At 45.1% G+C, this 15,184-nt stretch overlaps 1 protein-coding gene across 1 annotated transcript; it reads right to left on the bottom strand.

The window, feature by feature from the left end:
• Positions 1-7,993: 7,993 nt before the first annotated feature.
• LOC147096801 (uncharacterized) lies at positions 7,994-12,888 on the bottom strand. The gene has a single exon (XM_085973437.1). The coding sequence runs from the start codon at positions 11,280-11,282 to the stop codon at positions 10,011-10,013; it is 1,272 nt and encodes a 423-aa protein (XP_085829563.1). The 5' UTR covers positions 11,283-12,888; the 3' UTR covers positions 7,994-10,010.
• Between the last annotated feature and the right edge of the window lie 2,296 nt (positions 12,889-15,184).

Consider the following 15,184-nt stretch of genomic DNA (forward strand, 5'->3'; position numbering starts at 1 on the left):
CCACCTTTGATGCCCTAGTCCCTATTAAAACCATTACTCTCTCTCACCCTGGCGTCATTCCCCCTAGTACGGCCCTTATCTTCGCTCCCTTAAGTCCAAGGGACGCAGGCTTGAACGGATATGGCGGACAACTGGTTTAGCCATTCACCGCCGGTTCTGGCTGGACCACATGAAGCATTAATCGGGGCCTGCTCTCATCTGCCAAAACTGCTCAGTATTCCAGTATCATTCTGGAATGCAAAGATAAACCCGGCTTCTACTCTCTACTGCTAATGTCTTCTTAAACCCCTCTCCCATCTCCTCCACCCTCACCTCCAATAAGTGCAAGGAGCTCATGGACGACTTTGTCTCTAAGATCGAGACCATCTGATCAGCTGCCACTTCCCTTCCTTCCCCGAGCCCACCGGGCCAAACTTTCTCTAAGGTTCCCCCCTGACCTAGCCCTGAACTCGCATCGTTCTCCAGTTTCTCTCCGATCTCCCCTCATGACCTCTCCACACTCATCTTGTCCATGAGACCCACTTCCTGCTCCCTCGAACCTATTCCCACTGAACTGCTGACCACCCAACTTTCTTTTCTGGCTCCCATGCTAGCGGACATTGTTAATGGTTCTCTCTCCTCAGGTACTGTCCCCCTCGCCTTCAAATTGGCAGTCATCACCCCTCTCCTCAAAAAAACCCTTGACCCCCTCAGTCCTTGCAAACTACCGCCCCATCTCCAACCTCCCTTTCCTCTCCAAAGTCCTTGAACGTGTTGTCACCTCCCAAATCCGTACCCATCTTTCCTGCAATTCCATGTTTGAATCCCTCCAATCAGGTTTCCGCCCCTGCCACAGTACTGAAACTGCTCTCATCAAAGTCACAAATGACGTCCTTTGTGACTGTGACAAAGGTAAACTATCCCTCCTCGTCCTTCTCGACCTGTCTGCAGCCTTTGACACGGTTGACCACTCCATCCTTCTCCAACCCCTCTCCACCGTCGTCCAGCTGGGTGGGACTGCACTCGCCTGGTTCCATTCTTATCTATCTAATCGTAGCCTGAGAATCACCTGCAATGGCTTCTCTTCCCGCTCCCTCATCGTTACCTCTGGTGTCCCCCAAGGATCTATCCTTGGCCTCCCTGATATTTCTCAGCTACATGTTGCCCCTCGGTGACATCATCCGAAAGCACAGCATCAGTTTCCACATGTACGAAGACGACACCCAGTTCTACCTCACCACCACTTCTCTCGACCCCCTCCACGATCTCTAAATTGTCAGACTGCTTGTCCGACATCCAGTACTAGGCGAGAAGAAATTTTCTCCAATTAAATATTGGGAAGACCAAAGCCATTGTTTATCGGTCCCCGCCACAAACTCCGTTCCCTAGCCACCAACTCCATCCCTCTCCGTAACATCTGTCCGAGGCGGAACCACACTGTTCGCAACCTTGGTGTCATATTTGACTCCGAGATGATCTTCCGACCACATATCCGCAGCATAACAAAGACCGCCTATTTCCACCTCCGTAACATCGCCCGACTCCACCCCGCCTCAGCTCATCTGCTGCTGAAACCCTCATCCATGCCTTTGTTACCACTAGTCTTGACTAGTCCAGCGCACTCCTGGCTGCTCTCCCACGTTCCACCCTACATAAACTTGACGTCATCCAAAACTCGGTGCGAGTTAGGACACGGGCAGCCAAGTCCCAGTCAGCCATCACCACTGTGCTTGCTGACCTACATTGGCTCCCGGTTAAGCAATACCTCGATTTTAAAATACTCATTCTTGTTTTCATATCCGTCCATGGCCTCGCCCCTCCCTATCTCCAATCTCCTCCAGACCCACAAACCCCAGAGATATCTGCGCTCCCCTAATTCTGCCCTATCGAGCATCCCTGATTTTAAACGCTCAACTGTTGGCGACAGTGGCTGCCGGGGCCCTAAGCTCTGGAATTCCCGCTCTAAACCTCTCTTTCCTCCTTTAAGATGCTCCTTAAAACCTACCTCTTTGATCAAGCTTTGGCCATCTGCCCTAATTTATCCTTATGGCTAGGTGTCAAATTTGTTGTATTATAACACTCCTGTGAAGCGCTTTGGGACATTTTACTACGTTAAAGGCGCTATATAAATACAAGTTGTTGTTGTTAACTTGGCCCCATGCTTTTTCATCTACATGCTGCCCCTTGGTGATGTCAGCTAGACACGCGAGTCGCCGTCCAATGAACACACACAGCTCTACATCAGCACTCTCAATCCCTCTGCTATCACTGTGCTGTCAAACTGCTTGTCCAAACACCAGTTTTGGATGAATGTTATTCCCTGCCCCCACCCCTGGCCGTTATTTCTGTGGTGTATGTGCCTTTAAGAGCCCCAGGTGTGCGTAATGCCGGTAATTGCCACTTGGGCTATATAAGCCTGTGTATTGTGTATATCCTTTAGAACCCCCCCCCCCCCCAAGACTTGCTTAGTAAATACCTATGAACCAACTCCTGTCTTCAGTGTCTTTATCTACACACGGACACTACAGTGGCGACGAAGTGGAAACGGACTTACCTGCAATTCGGCAGCACCTCAAGGACATCGATTCCTCCAGCGTCCAGAAGACTCAAGGAAGTTATAGAAACTGTGGTTTCACCAGCTGTCCAAGCTGGTGGCAGGTACTGCGCTAATCCTTCCTGGGCGTCAGGCTGGGGCTCCAGTGTCGGGCTCTACAGCTGAGACAGGCAGCAAAATCGGAGGCAAGCAATAACGGACTGGGAGGGTGCACTCGGGAGACAGCCGGCGCGGCAAGCAGGTCAGCGTTTAGACCTCCGTCGGGAACGAGTCTCCAACAGTGAATAAACCGAAACCACAGTAAAACAGCGTTGTTATCGGTAGCAGCGGCGGGAAAGCGCAGGAAGCGCCATATCGTTGCTACAGAGAAAAAAAAAAGCGCGGGAAGCGCCATATCTTTTTTTTGAAATGCCTAAGTCTGGCAATATGGATGCTTTTGATAACGAAACAGAGCCTAACTTTGGCAATATTGATGTTCTTGATAACAAGATAGAGAATTGGACCACATATGTAGAAAGAGTGGAGGTGTTTTGCACCGCAAATGGAATAGAAGATGAAAAAAAAGCTTCAGTGCTTCTGGATCTAATGGGCGCAGGAACATACAAGCTGTTACGCAACTTAATCACTCCAGCCGAACCGATGGACAAGAATTTTGAGGAGATTGTTGATACCCTACACTGCCAATTCGAGGCAGATTCTCTGCAAGACAAATTCATCTGCGATCCCCTAAGTGTAGAAACACAAAAAAAGGTATCTTCTGGAAAAGATTTAACACTGGACAAGGCTTTCAGTGCAATAGGAGCGGCAAAGATACCGCAAAGGCCACAGGACTTCGGCACCCATGAAATGACACGGGGTTTCAAGAGATGTTATCGCTGCGGCAGATCCAACCATGACCAGAGGGATTGCTGGTTCAAAGAAAAAGCATGCAGGCGATGCGGAAAGATGGGACACATTCCACGTGTATGTCGATCTGAAAATAAAAAATCCACTAACGGGAAAAGAATCAATAAGGAAAAGCACAGAAAGGTACAAATGATGACGGACAGTAGCTCCAAAGACCAGAAGAGCGATAGCGACTCTGGGAACAAGAGACTAAGCTCTCTCAAATTACATAATGTAATTGCCAATGAAGATTACCAGGCCATTTGGGTTACCCTTATAATAGCAGGGTCCCCAGTTAAAATGGAGCTAGATACAGGATCAGCTCTAACCGTAATAAATCGACGAGATTACGAGAGGCTATTTTCGCATATACCTCTAAAAGACACATCCATTATCTTAAAAACATATACGGGGCAGAAAGTATACCCCAAAGGAAAAATAAAGGTGCCTGTGGTATACAACGGCAAAGAAATACAAAAGTTGTATTTATACATTCTACAAGATGGTGGTCCACCGTTGTTGGGACGTGAATGGATAAGGAAGATACGTTTAGACTGGCACTCCATTCAGGCACTGACGGTGACCAGTAAGGAAAAAAACAAGGATGACATCATACCTGAACGATTAAAAGACATCTTGGCCAACGCCAAAGAAGTGTTTCAAGAGAAATTAGGAACCTTGAAAGGCATCACCGCCTCAATAAAAGTGGAAGATGCAGCAATTCCAAAATTTTTTAAGGCAAGACCGGTGCCATACGCAATACGTCCGGCAGTCGAGGCAGAGCTGGAGAATTTGGAAAAGGCAGGCGTATTATCCAAAATAGATTGGAGCGAATGGGCAACACCCATCGTTCCAGTCATGAAAAAAGCATTGAAAAATAACTCTGAGGAACAGAGAAAAATTCGCATCTGTGGGGACTTTAAGGTGACTGTAAACCCGGTCCTTCACACGGTACAGTATCCTCTTCCGAGGATAGAAGATATTTTCGCCTCACTATCCGGAGGAAAACGTTTCACAAAAATTGACTTGGCACAGGCATATCTACAGATGGAGGTTGAGGAGACCTCTAAAAAGTATCTCACAATAAACACACACAAAGGCCTGTACCAGTACAATCGACTGGTTTTTGGAGTAGCATCAGCTCCAGCTATCTGGCAAAGAGCTATGGAGCAAGTCCTGCAAGGGATTCCGGGGACTCAGTGTTACCTAGACGACATCCTTATAACAGGAGAAAACGACAACGAGCACCTTGCCAATTTGGAGCAGGTGCTCACTAGGCTGAACGAACGGGGCCTACGAGCAAATCGCCCCAAGTGCGAATTTTTCCAAAATCAGATATCATATTGTGGCCACATAATTAATAAGGAAGGGTTGCATAAGTCACCTGAAAAAATTGAAGCAGTTATAAAAGCCCCAGCACCTGAAAATGTTTCACAATTAAGGTCATTCCTGGGATTAATAAATTACTATCATAAATTTTTACCGAACTTATCAACTATTCTACACCCTCTTAATGATCTTCTACACACAGGAGTGATTTGGAAATGGAACGAAGACTGTAAACATGCCTTCCATAAATGCAAAGACTTAATCACATCCGAGAAAGTTTTGGCTCATTACAACCCATCACTACCAATCAGACTGGCGTGCGATGCATCCCCTTACGGCATAGGAGCAGTATTGTCCCATAGATTCCCTGATGGCTCGGAACGGCCGATAGCTTTTGCGTCACGCTCATTGAACTCAGCTGAGCATAACTATGCCCAGATAGACAGGGAAGCACTCAGCCTGGTATGGGGAGTGAAGAAATTCAACCATTACCTACACGGACAAAAATTTACCTTGCTGACTGACCATCAACCCCTCATCTCCATATTCAACCCTAAGAAAGGTGTCCCCATTATGACGGCACAAAGACTACAGAGGTGGTCCCTTTTTCTAGGGGCACACCAATACAACATTGAATACAAAGGGTCAAAACAGCATGGGAATGCTGACGGTTTATCGCGCCTGCCATTGCCAACGATAGAAGAGGCACCTACAGTAGACCCAGTAGAGATATTCCACTCTACCATAGTGGAATGTCTACCGGTGACAAATTCTGCCATTGAAAGGGAGACCAGAAATGACCCTACTCTCTCACGGGTCTACGATTTAACAATGAAGGGATGGCCAGCACATGGCGAACCACTGTTGCCAGCATTCTCGCAAAGAAGAGAACAGCTGTCAGTGTGCCGAGGAACCTTGATGTGTGGATCCAGAGTGGTGATTCCACCCAAACTCCAGGATAAAGTGCTAAAGGAGCTTCACGAGGGGCATCTGGGTGGAGTGAAAATGAAGAACCCAGCTAGGGCGTTTGTATGGTGGCCAGGTATCGATGGAGACATCGAAGACATGACCAAGAGCTGCCTAGGATGCCAGAAGGTCCAAAATGCTCCGCCACAGGCCCCTCTACATCCATGGGAGTGGCCCTCATCTCCCTGGCAAAGGGTGCACATCGACTTTGCTGGTCCATTTATGGACTCAATGTTCTTAATCGCAGTTGATGCACACTCCAAGTGGCCGGAGGTAATAAAGATGTCCTCCACCACCACGGAAAAAACCATCACAGTATTAAGGACCATATTTGCCAGGAATGGGCTGCCGGAACAGATATGTTCTGATAATGGACCGCAATTTGTGTCCGAAGAATTCAGAAAATTCTTAAAGAACAATGGGGTAAAGCACTACACGTCCGCCCCATACCATCCCGCCACCAATGGATTGACTGAAAGGTTTGTCCAGACCTTTAAGAAGGCCATAAAGGCCATGGGTAATGAAGACATAAAACTTCAGCACAAGGTGGATAACTTCTTATTTGCATATAGGAATGCAACACATATGGTTACAAACCAAACTCCCGCCATGATGTTCTACAATAGAAACCTAAGATGCCGGCTGGATTTGGTCAAGCCCAACATCCGAAGGGACGTGGAGAACCGGCAGTTTCAGGGCATAAATGAAAGGCCAACTAGGGCCTTCCAGATAGGCCAACCAGTTTTGGCCTGGGACTACCGTACCGAGAAATGGCAGCCTGGAACTATCTGCACACGACTAGGACCACTGATGTATACCGTGGACATCGGAGAAAGCATAATAAGGCGCCATGCTGACCAAATCATCAAGTCATCCGAAAAGGGACAACCTACACCACCACGCTATACATCTAACGATGAAGTAGAGATACCCATATCTACCTCCGATCCGGTGATACTGGAACCCGATGAACCCGACACTGGCCTTCAAGCCGAATCAGCCTTGCCAGAAGAACCTACTACACCCCTGAGGCGTTATCCGGACCGAGTCAGGAAGCCTCCTGAGAGACTAACTTATAATTAATTAATACAGCAATGTATATTATTTTGCATATAACATGTAATTAATAATTACTTAAAATATGATGTACTAGTTAGTTAGAAGGGGAGGAATTGTGGTGTATGTGCCTTTAAGAGCCCCAGGTGTGTGTAATGCCGGTAATTGCCACTTGGGCTATATAAGCCTGTGTATTGTGTATATCCTTTAGAACCCCCCCCCCCCCAGACTTGCTTAGTAAATACCTATGAACCAACTCCTGTCTTCAGTGTCTTTATCTACACACGGACACTACAATTTCAACATCCTATTCAACCGGGAGCTGAATTTCAGACTCCATTTCTTCCCTATCACACACAGCCATGATCTAATGAATGGTGGAGCAGGCCCGAGGGGCTGAATGGCCTGCTCTTGCTCCTAATGTTACCGCTATCTCTACCTCAGCCCATCTGGTGCTGAAAACTCTCAGGCATGGCTGTCGCACCTCCAAACTCAATTACTCCAATGCTCCCCGTGCCAGGTTCTCACCCTCATCCAAAATGGTGATACAGAATCCCATTCACCCTTCACCTCATCCCCGCTGAATGAGGCAATTTTCACTTGAATCGCCAGGGCAGCAATAGAAACACAGGGACAGGAGGAGGCTATTCAGGGCCTCTAGCCCATCAATTGGTCAGAATAAGACATAAAAACCAGAAAATTACATTCATAGTAATTAAACAGCCTATTAAATTCTCTTCTACATCTTTCAGTACCTTCGATAGGTTGTACAATTTTCCAACTACAGGAAACTTTTTTTTATCCGGCACCGACGGGACCGACGTGGTGCCGGATCATCAAAAATTCCGGATAACCGAGCGCTATAGTAAAAGATACGGAGAGCTGAGAGCTCCGTATAAAGCAACAAACCCTGTTGCTAAGCAACAGGTGCAGAACAATGGCCACAAGTTCCAAGCGTCTCTGTAGCTTAGCAACAGCTGCAGCCACACCCGATTGCACAGCAACAGATCGAGGAAGGCAAGTAGAATATGAAGTAAAACTTACCTGAACCTACTCCTGAATTTTGCCAGTTAACCGAGATTTCCGGTTATTTAGGTGCCGGTAAATCGAGAGTTTGCTGTAATCAGCCAGGTCCTTTCACTGCAACTACAGGCTGGATTTCTGAATTATTTTATTTCTAACCCCCCCCCCCCAGACGATTTCCACACAATCTTGTGACTGAACTGGGACTTGATAAACAGTGAATAGTAAAACAAAAGTGCTCAATAAAGACAAAAGTGCATTTGTCTAATTTTAGCAAGAATAATTTCAGCTCAAATTAAAACTACTGACAGCAGCAGACGGATCTGGAGATAAGTTTGGACGTAGGATTAGCAAGATTCAGAGCGCCAAGTGTTGGTGTGACCGCTAATGCTGACAGGCAAGGAATTGAGAACTATGAAATGTCCGATTAGAGAGCCAGCTACTGACATTAGAGAGAAACAGAGTAGCTAAGTGGAATGCTCATAGGAAAGGTTAACACAAGAGACTTAAAGTGGAGCACAGGACCTGGGCAAGAATTTGAATATATTTCAAGTTGAACCCCCCCATGGTTTGTACAAGAGAAGTTTGATGTAAAAAGACCACCAAGCACTTGGTTTGAGTGTAAAACAAGGCTTTAATCAACTGTTTCACAACCATGAGATTCTAGTTACATCACTAGTTCCTGGTTACAAAAACATCCTGAGCAAGCTGGGCCCACGCCCGAGTATTTATACTCCTTGGACGGCGCCACCAGCTGGCCGCCCAGTGTTATTTCATGAGTCATTTCTCCATGAAAGATAAGATTCATGACAAAGTTCACACCAAGTGTTGCCATCAGGTGAAGCCGGGTTAGAGGGCGAGGACACTCAGACCAGGGGGCATCATTCAGTCTCTTGTGGTGTCCTTGTGCACCAGTCGCTGAAGGTAAGCATGCAGGTGCAGCAGGTGGTTAAGAAGGCAAATGGTATGTTGGCCTTCGTAGCGAGAGGATTCGAGTACAGGAACAAGGATGTCTTGCTGCAGTTGTACAGGGCCTTGGTGAGACCACACCTTGAGTATTGTGTGCAGTTTTGGTCGCCTTATCTGAGGAAGGATGTTCTTGCCATGGAGGGAGTGCAGCGAAGATTCACCAGACTGATACCTGGGATGGCAGGAATGACGTATGAGGAGAGATTGGGTCGATTGGGCTTATATTTGCTGGAGTTTAGAAGAATGAGAGGGGATCTCATTGAAACTTATAAAATTCTAACAGGACTAGACAGACTAGATGCAGGAAGGATGTTCCCGATGGTCGGGGAGTCCAGAAGCAGGGGTCACAGACTAAGGATAAGGGGTAAGCCATTTAGGACAGAGATGAGGAGGAATTTCTTCACCCAGAGAGTGCTGAACCTGTGGAATTCTCTACCACAGAAGGCAGTTGAAGCCAATTCAGTAAATATATTCAAGAAGGAGTTGGATATATTTCTTAAGGCTAAAGGGATCAAGGGATATGGAGAGAAGGCAGGGACAGGGTACTGAATTTGGATGATCAGCCATGATCTCATTGAATGGCGGAGCAGGCTCGAGGGGCCGAATGGCCTACTCCCGCTCCTATTTTCTATGTTTTTGAGGTCATTATATTTTGATCTCAAGTTATTTATAGTTAAATAGCAAAACTTACAGCAATTGGCAAGCAGAAAAGTAGAGTTCCTTGGAGCACAGGAGTTCCGTTGCAGTACAGGCTGAGGACGGTCAGGAAACTACAATGTGCAATTACAGGAATCCTTTTTTTATCCGGCACAGACGGGACCGACGAGGTGCCGGTTCATCAAAAATTCCGGATAACCGAAAGCTATTGTAAAAGATACGGAGAGCTGAGAGCTCCGTATAAAGCAACAAACCCTGTTGCTTCGCAACAGGTTCAGAACAATGGCCACAAGTTCCAAGCGTCTCTGTAGCTTAGCAACAGCTGCATCCACACCCTTGCACAGCAACAGATGGAGGAAGGCAAGTAGAATATGAAGTAAAACTTACCTGAACCTACTCCTGAATTTTGCCGGTTAACCGAGATTTCCGGTTATTTAGGTGCCGGTAAATCGAAAGTTTCCTGTAACAGCATGCCAAGGTTACAGGTGGACATGGGAATTTATAATGGAAAAGCTCACACAAAATGAGACAAAAACAAGGTAACTGGAAGTAAGGTTTTGTAAACATAAAATGTTGAATATGTAGTTTTCTTTTATGTGTGAGTATGTTGGTGCTTCTTCAGGTGACTGGACTGTGTAAAGGCTTTTCCACACACACTGCATTTAAACGGTCTCTCTCCGGAGTGAGTACGCTCATGATTCTTGAGGTGACTCAACTGTGTAAAAGCTTTTCCACACACACTGCATTTAAACGGTCTCTCTCCGGAGTGAGTACGCTCATGATTCTTGAGGTGCCTCGACTGTATAAAGGCTTTTCCACACACACTGCATCCAAACAATCTCTCTCCAGTGTGAATTCGCTGGTGATTTTCCCACTCACTGGCTGTATAAAACCGTTTTTTACACTCACTACATTCAAACGGTCTCTCCCCAGTGTGAGTGATCTCATGTTTCTTTAGGTGAAAGGATCGGGCAAAAGCTTTTCCACACACACTGCATTCAAACGGCCGCTCTCCCGTGTGAATTCGCTGGTGATTTGTCAGCTCGCTGGCTGAACAAAATCGTTTTTGACACTCGCTACATTCGAACGGTTTCTCTCCAGTGTGAATTCGCCGATGCACCGTCAGGTAGCTAGAAGTGTAAAATCGCTTTTTACACTCGCTACATTCAAAGGGTCTCTCCCCCGTGTGAATTCGCTGGTGCACAGTCAGCTCACTTGTTCTGTAAAAGCGCTTTTTACACTCGGTACATTCAAAGGGTCTCTCTCCAGTGTGAACCCGCTGGTGCTGGGTGAGCTCACTGATTCGATAGAATCGCTTTTTACACTGGGTACATTCATAGGGTCTCTCTCCGGTGTGAGTTCGCTGGTGATTTACGCGTTCACTGGCGGTGTAAAATCGCTTTTTACACTCAGCACATTCATAGGGTTTCTCTCCGGTGTGAAATCGCTGGTGCACTGTCAGCGAGCTGATTGTGTAAAATCCCTTCTTACACTCGGTACATTCAAAGCGCCGCCCTCCAATGTGAATTTGTTGATGAGATTTCAGCTGGCCAGATGTGCGGAATCTCCGGTCACACGCCGTACACTGAAAGCGTTTCTCTGCAGTGTGAATGAGTTGATGTCGTCTCAGGTTATGGTATCCGCCAAACCTCTTTTCACACACAGGGCACTCAAAGGGCTTCTCTCCGGTGTGAACACGCAGATGAATTTCTAAATGCGATGGGGACGTGCAAGCTTTGCCACAGACAGAACACCGATACTGCTGGCGGCCTCGGCTGACAGGTGGAGTTGGATTAGTCCCCACGCCTTCACTCACTGCGGTCGAATCATTCACTGCAAATTCTGATCTCTTGTGCATTTCCATAGCCAAAGTCAATCCTCACGCCTCCTCCGAAAGGATCTACAATAAATAAGACACAGAACTGTCACTTCGACAGTGTACCTGATACCGCTCATTTCATTCTTCTGCATTTATTCACTCATTCATTTCCATCTTAAGCACACAATCAGCACTTGTTCCCTCTCAGCCGTCCTCCACCAGGTTGAAAAGACAAAGGAAGTTCCCTGCCTCTGCGTGCACAGGGCAGATTCTCAAGCTTTGCCTATATTTGTAGAGAGCAGTGACTGAACTGAAGCACTTTGATGCCAGGTGGTGAATCGTGCATCCTTGACACATCTGGAGTATTGCAGCAGTTTTGGTCTCCCTATTTCAAAAAGGATATTCAGTTATTGGGGTACAGGGAAGGATATTCAGTTATTGGGGTACAGGAAGGATATTCAGTTATTGTGGTACAGGGAAGGATATTCAGTTATTGGGGTACAGAGAAGAATATTCAGTTATTGGGGTACAGAGAAGGATATTCAGTTATTGGGGTACAGAGAAGAATATTCAGTTATTGGGGTACAGGGAAGGATATTCAGTTATTGGGGTACAGGGAAGGATATTCAGTTATTGTGGTACAGGGAAGGATATTCAGTTATTGGGGTACAGTGAAGGATATTCAGTTATTGGGGTACAGAGAAGAATATTCAGTTATTGGGGTACAGAGAAGGATATTCAGTTATTGGGGTACAGAGAAGGATATTCAGTTATTGGGGTACAGGGAAGGATATTCAGTTATTGGGGTACAGGGAAGGATATTCAGTTATTGTGGTACAGGGAAGGATATTCAGTTATTGGGGTACAGAGAAGAATATTCAGTTATTGGGGTACAGAGAAGGATATTCAGTTATTGGGGTACAGAGAAGGATATTCAGTTATTGGGGTACAGAGAAGAATATTCAGTTATTGGGGTACAGGGAAGGATATTCAGTTATTGGGGTACAGGGAAGGATATTCAGTTATTGTGGTACAGGGAAGGATATTCAGTTATTGGGGTACAGTGAAGGATATTCAGTTATTGGGGTACAGAGAAGAATATTCAGTTATTGGGGTACAGAGAAGGATATTCAGTTATTGGGGTACAGAGAAGGATATTCAGTTATTGGGGTACAGAGAAGAATATTCAGTTATTGGGGTACAGGGAAGGATATTCAGTTATTGGGGTACAGGGAAGGATATTCAGTTATTGTGGTACAGGGAAGGATATTCAGTTATTGGGGTACAGTGAAGGATATTCAGTTATTGGGGTACAGAGAAGGATATTCAGTTATTGGGGTACAGAGAAGGATATTCAGTTATTGGGGTACTGAGAAGGATATTCAGTTATTGGGGTACAGAGAAGGATATTCAGTTATTGGGGTACAGAGAAGGATATTCAGTTATTGGGGTACAGAGAAGAATATTCAGTTATTGGGGTACAGAGAAGGATATTCAGTTATTGGGGTACAGAGAAGAATATTCAGTTATTGGGGTACAGAGAAGGATATTCAGTTATTGGGGTACAGAGAAGGATATTCAGTTATTGGGGTACAGAGAAGAATATTCAGTTATTGGGGTACAGAGAAGGATATTCAGTTATTGGGGTACAGAGAAGGATATTCAGTTATTGGGGTACAGAGAAGAATATTCAGTTATTGGGGTACAGAGAAGGATATTCAGTTATTGTGGTACAGGGAAGGATATTCAGTTATTGGGGTACAGAGAAGGATATTCAGGTATTGGGGTACAGAGAAGGATATTCAGTTATTGTGGTACAGGGAAGGATATTCAGTTATTGGGGTACAGAGAAGGATATTCAGTTATTGGGGTACAGAGAAGGATATTCAGTTATTGGGGTACAGAGAAGGATATTCAGTTATTGGGGTACAGAGAAGGATATTCAGTTATTGGGGTACAGAGAAGGATATTCAGTTATTGGGGTACAGAGAAGGATATTCAGTTATTGGGGTACAGAGAAGGATATTCAGTTATTGGGGTACAGAGAAGGATATTCAGTTATTGGGGTACAGAGAAGGATATTCAGTTATTGGGGTACCAAGAAGGATATTCAGTTATTGGGGTACAGAGAAGGATATTCAGTTATTGGGGTACAGAGAAGGATATTCAGTTATTGGGGTACAGAGAAGGATATTCAGTTATTGGGGTACAGAGAAGGATATTCAGTTATTGGGGTACAGAGAAGGATATTCAGTTATTGGGGTACAGAGAAGGATATTCAGTTATTGGGGTACAGAGAAGGATATTCAGTTATTGGGGTACAGAGAAGGATATTCAGTTATTGGGGTACAGAGAAGGATATTCAGTTATTGGGGTACAGAGAAGGATATTCAGGTATTGGGGTACAGAGAAGGATATTCAGTTATTGGGGTACAGAGAAGGATATTCAGTTATTGGGGTACAGAGAAGGATATTCAGTTATTGGGGTACAGAGAAGGATATTCAGTTATTGGGGTACAGAGAAGGATATTCAGTTATTGGGGTACAGAGAAGGATATTCAGGTATTGGGGTACAGAGAAGGATATTCAGTTATTGGGGTACAGAGAAGGATATTCAGTTATTGGGGTACAGAGAAGGATATTCAGTTATTGGGGTACAGGGAAGGATATTCAGTTATTGGGGTACAGGGAAGGATATTCAGTTATTGGGTACAGAGAAGGATATTCAGTTATTGGGGTACAGAGAAGGATATTCAGTTATTGGGGTACAGAGAAGGATATTCAGTTATTGGGGTACAGAGAAGGATATTCAGTTATTGGGGTACAGAGAAGGATATTCAGTTATTGGGGTACAGAGAAGGATATTCAGTTATTGGGGTACAGAGAAGGATATTCAGTTATTGGGGTACAGAGAAGGATATTCAGTTATTGGGGTACAGAGAAGGATATTCAGTTATTGGGGTACAGAGAAGGATATTCAGTTATTGTGGTACAGAGAAGGATATTCAGTTATTGTGGTACAGAGAAGGATATTCAGTTATTGGGGTACAGAGAAGGATATTCAGTTATTGGGGTACAGAGAAGGATATTCAGGTATTGGGGTACAGGGAAGAATATTCAGTTATTGGGGTACAGAGAAGGATATTCAGTTATTGGGGTACAGAGAAGGATATTGTTATTGGGGTACAGAGAAGGATATTCAGTTATTGGGGTACAGAGAAGGATATTCAGTTATTGGGGTACAGAGAAGAATATTCAGTTATTGGGGTACAGAGAGGGATATTCAGTTATTGGGGTACAGAGAAGGATATTCAGTTATTGGGGTACAGAGAAGGATATTCAGTTATTGGGGTACAGAGAAGGATATTCAGTTATTGGGGTACAGAGAAGGATATTCAGTTATTGGGGTACAGAGAAGGATATTCAGTTATTGGGGTACTGAGAAGGATATTCAGTTATTGGGGTACAGAGAAGGATATTCAGTTATTGGGGTACAGAGAAGGATATTCAGTTATTGGGGTACAGGGAAGGATATTCAGTTATTGGGGTACAGAGAAGGATATTCAGTTATTGGGGTACAGAGGATATTCAGTTATTGGGGTACAGAGAAGGATATTCAGTTATTGGGGTACAGGGAAGGATATTCAGTTATTGGGGTACACAGAAGGCTATTCAGTTATTGGGGTACAGAGAAGGATATTCAGTTATTGGGGTACAGAGAAGGATATTCAGTTATTGTGGTACAGAGAAGGATATTCAGTTATTGTGGTACAGAGAAGGATATTCAGTTATTGGGGTACAGAGAAGGATATTCAGTTATTGGGGTACAGAGAAGGATATTCAGGTATTGGGGTACAGAGAAGGATATTCAGATATTGGGGTACAGAGAAGGATATTCAGTTATTGGGGTGCAGAGAAGGATATTCAGTTATTGGGGTACAGGGAAG

This window comes from Somniosus microcephalus, chromosome 34, assembly GCF_052327205.1.
Source record: "Somniosus microcephalus isolate GS21.2 chromosome 34, FLI_Smic_1.0, whole genome shotgun sequence".
Taxonomy (NCBI): Eukaryota; Metazoa; Chordata; class Chondrichthyes; order Squaliformes; family Somniosidae; genus Somniosus; species Somniosus microcephalus.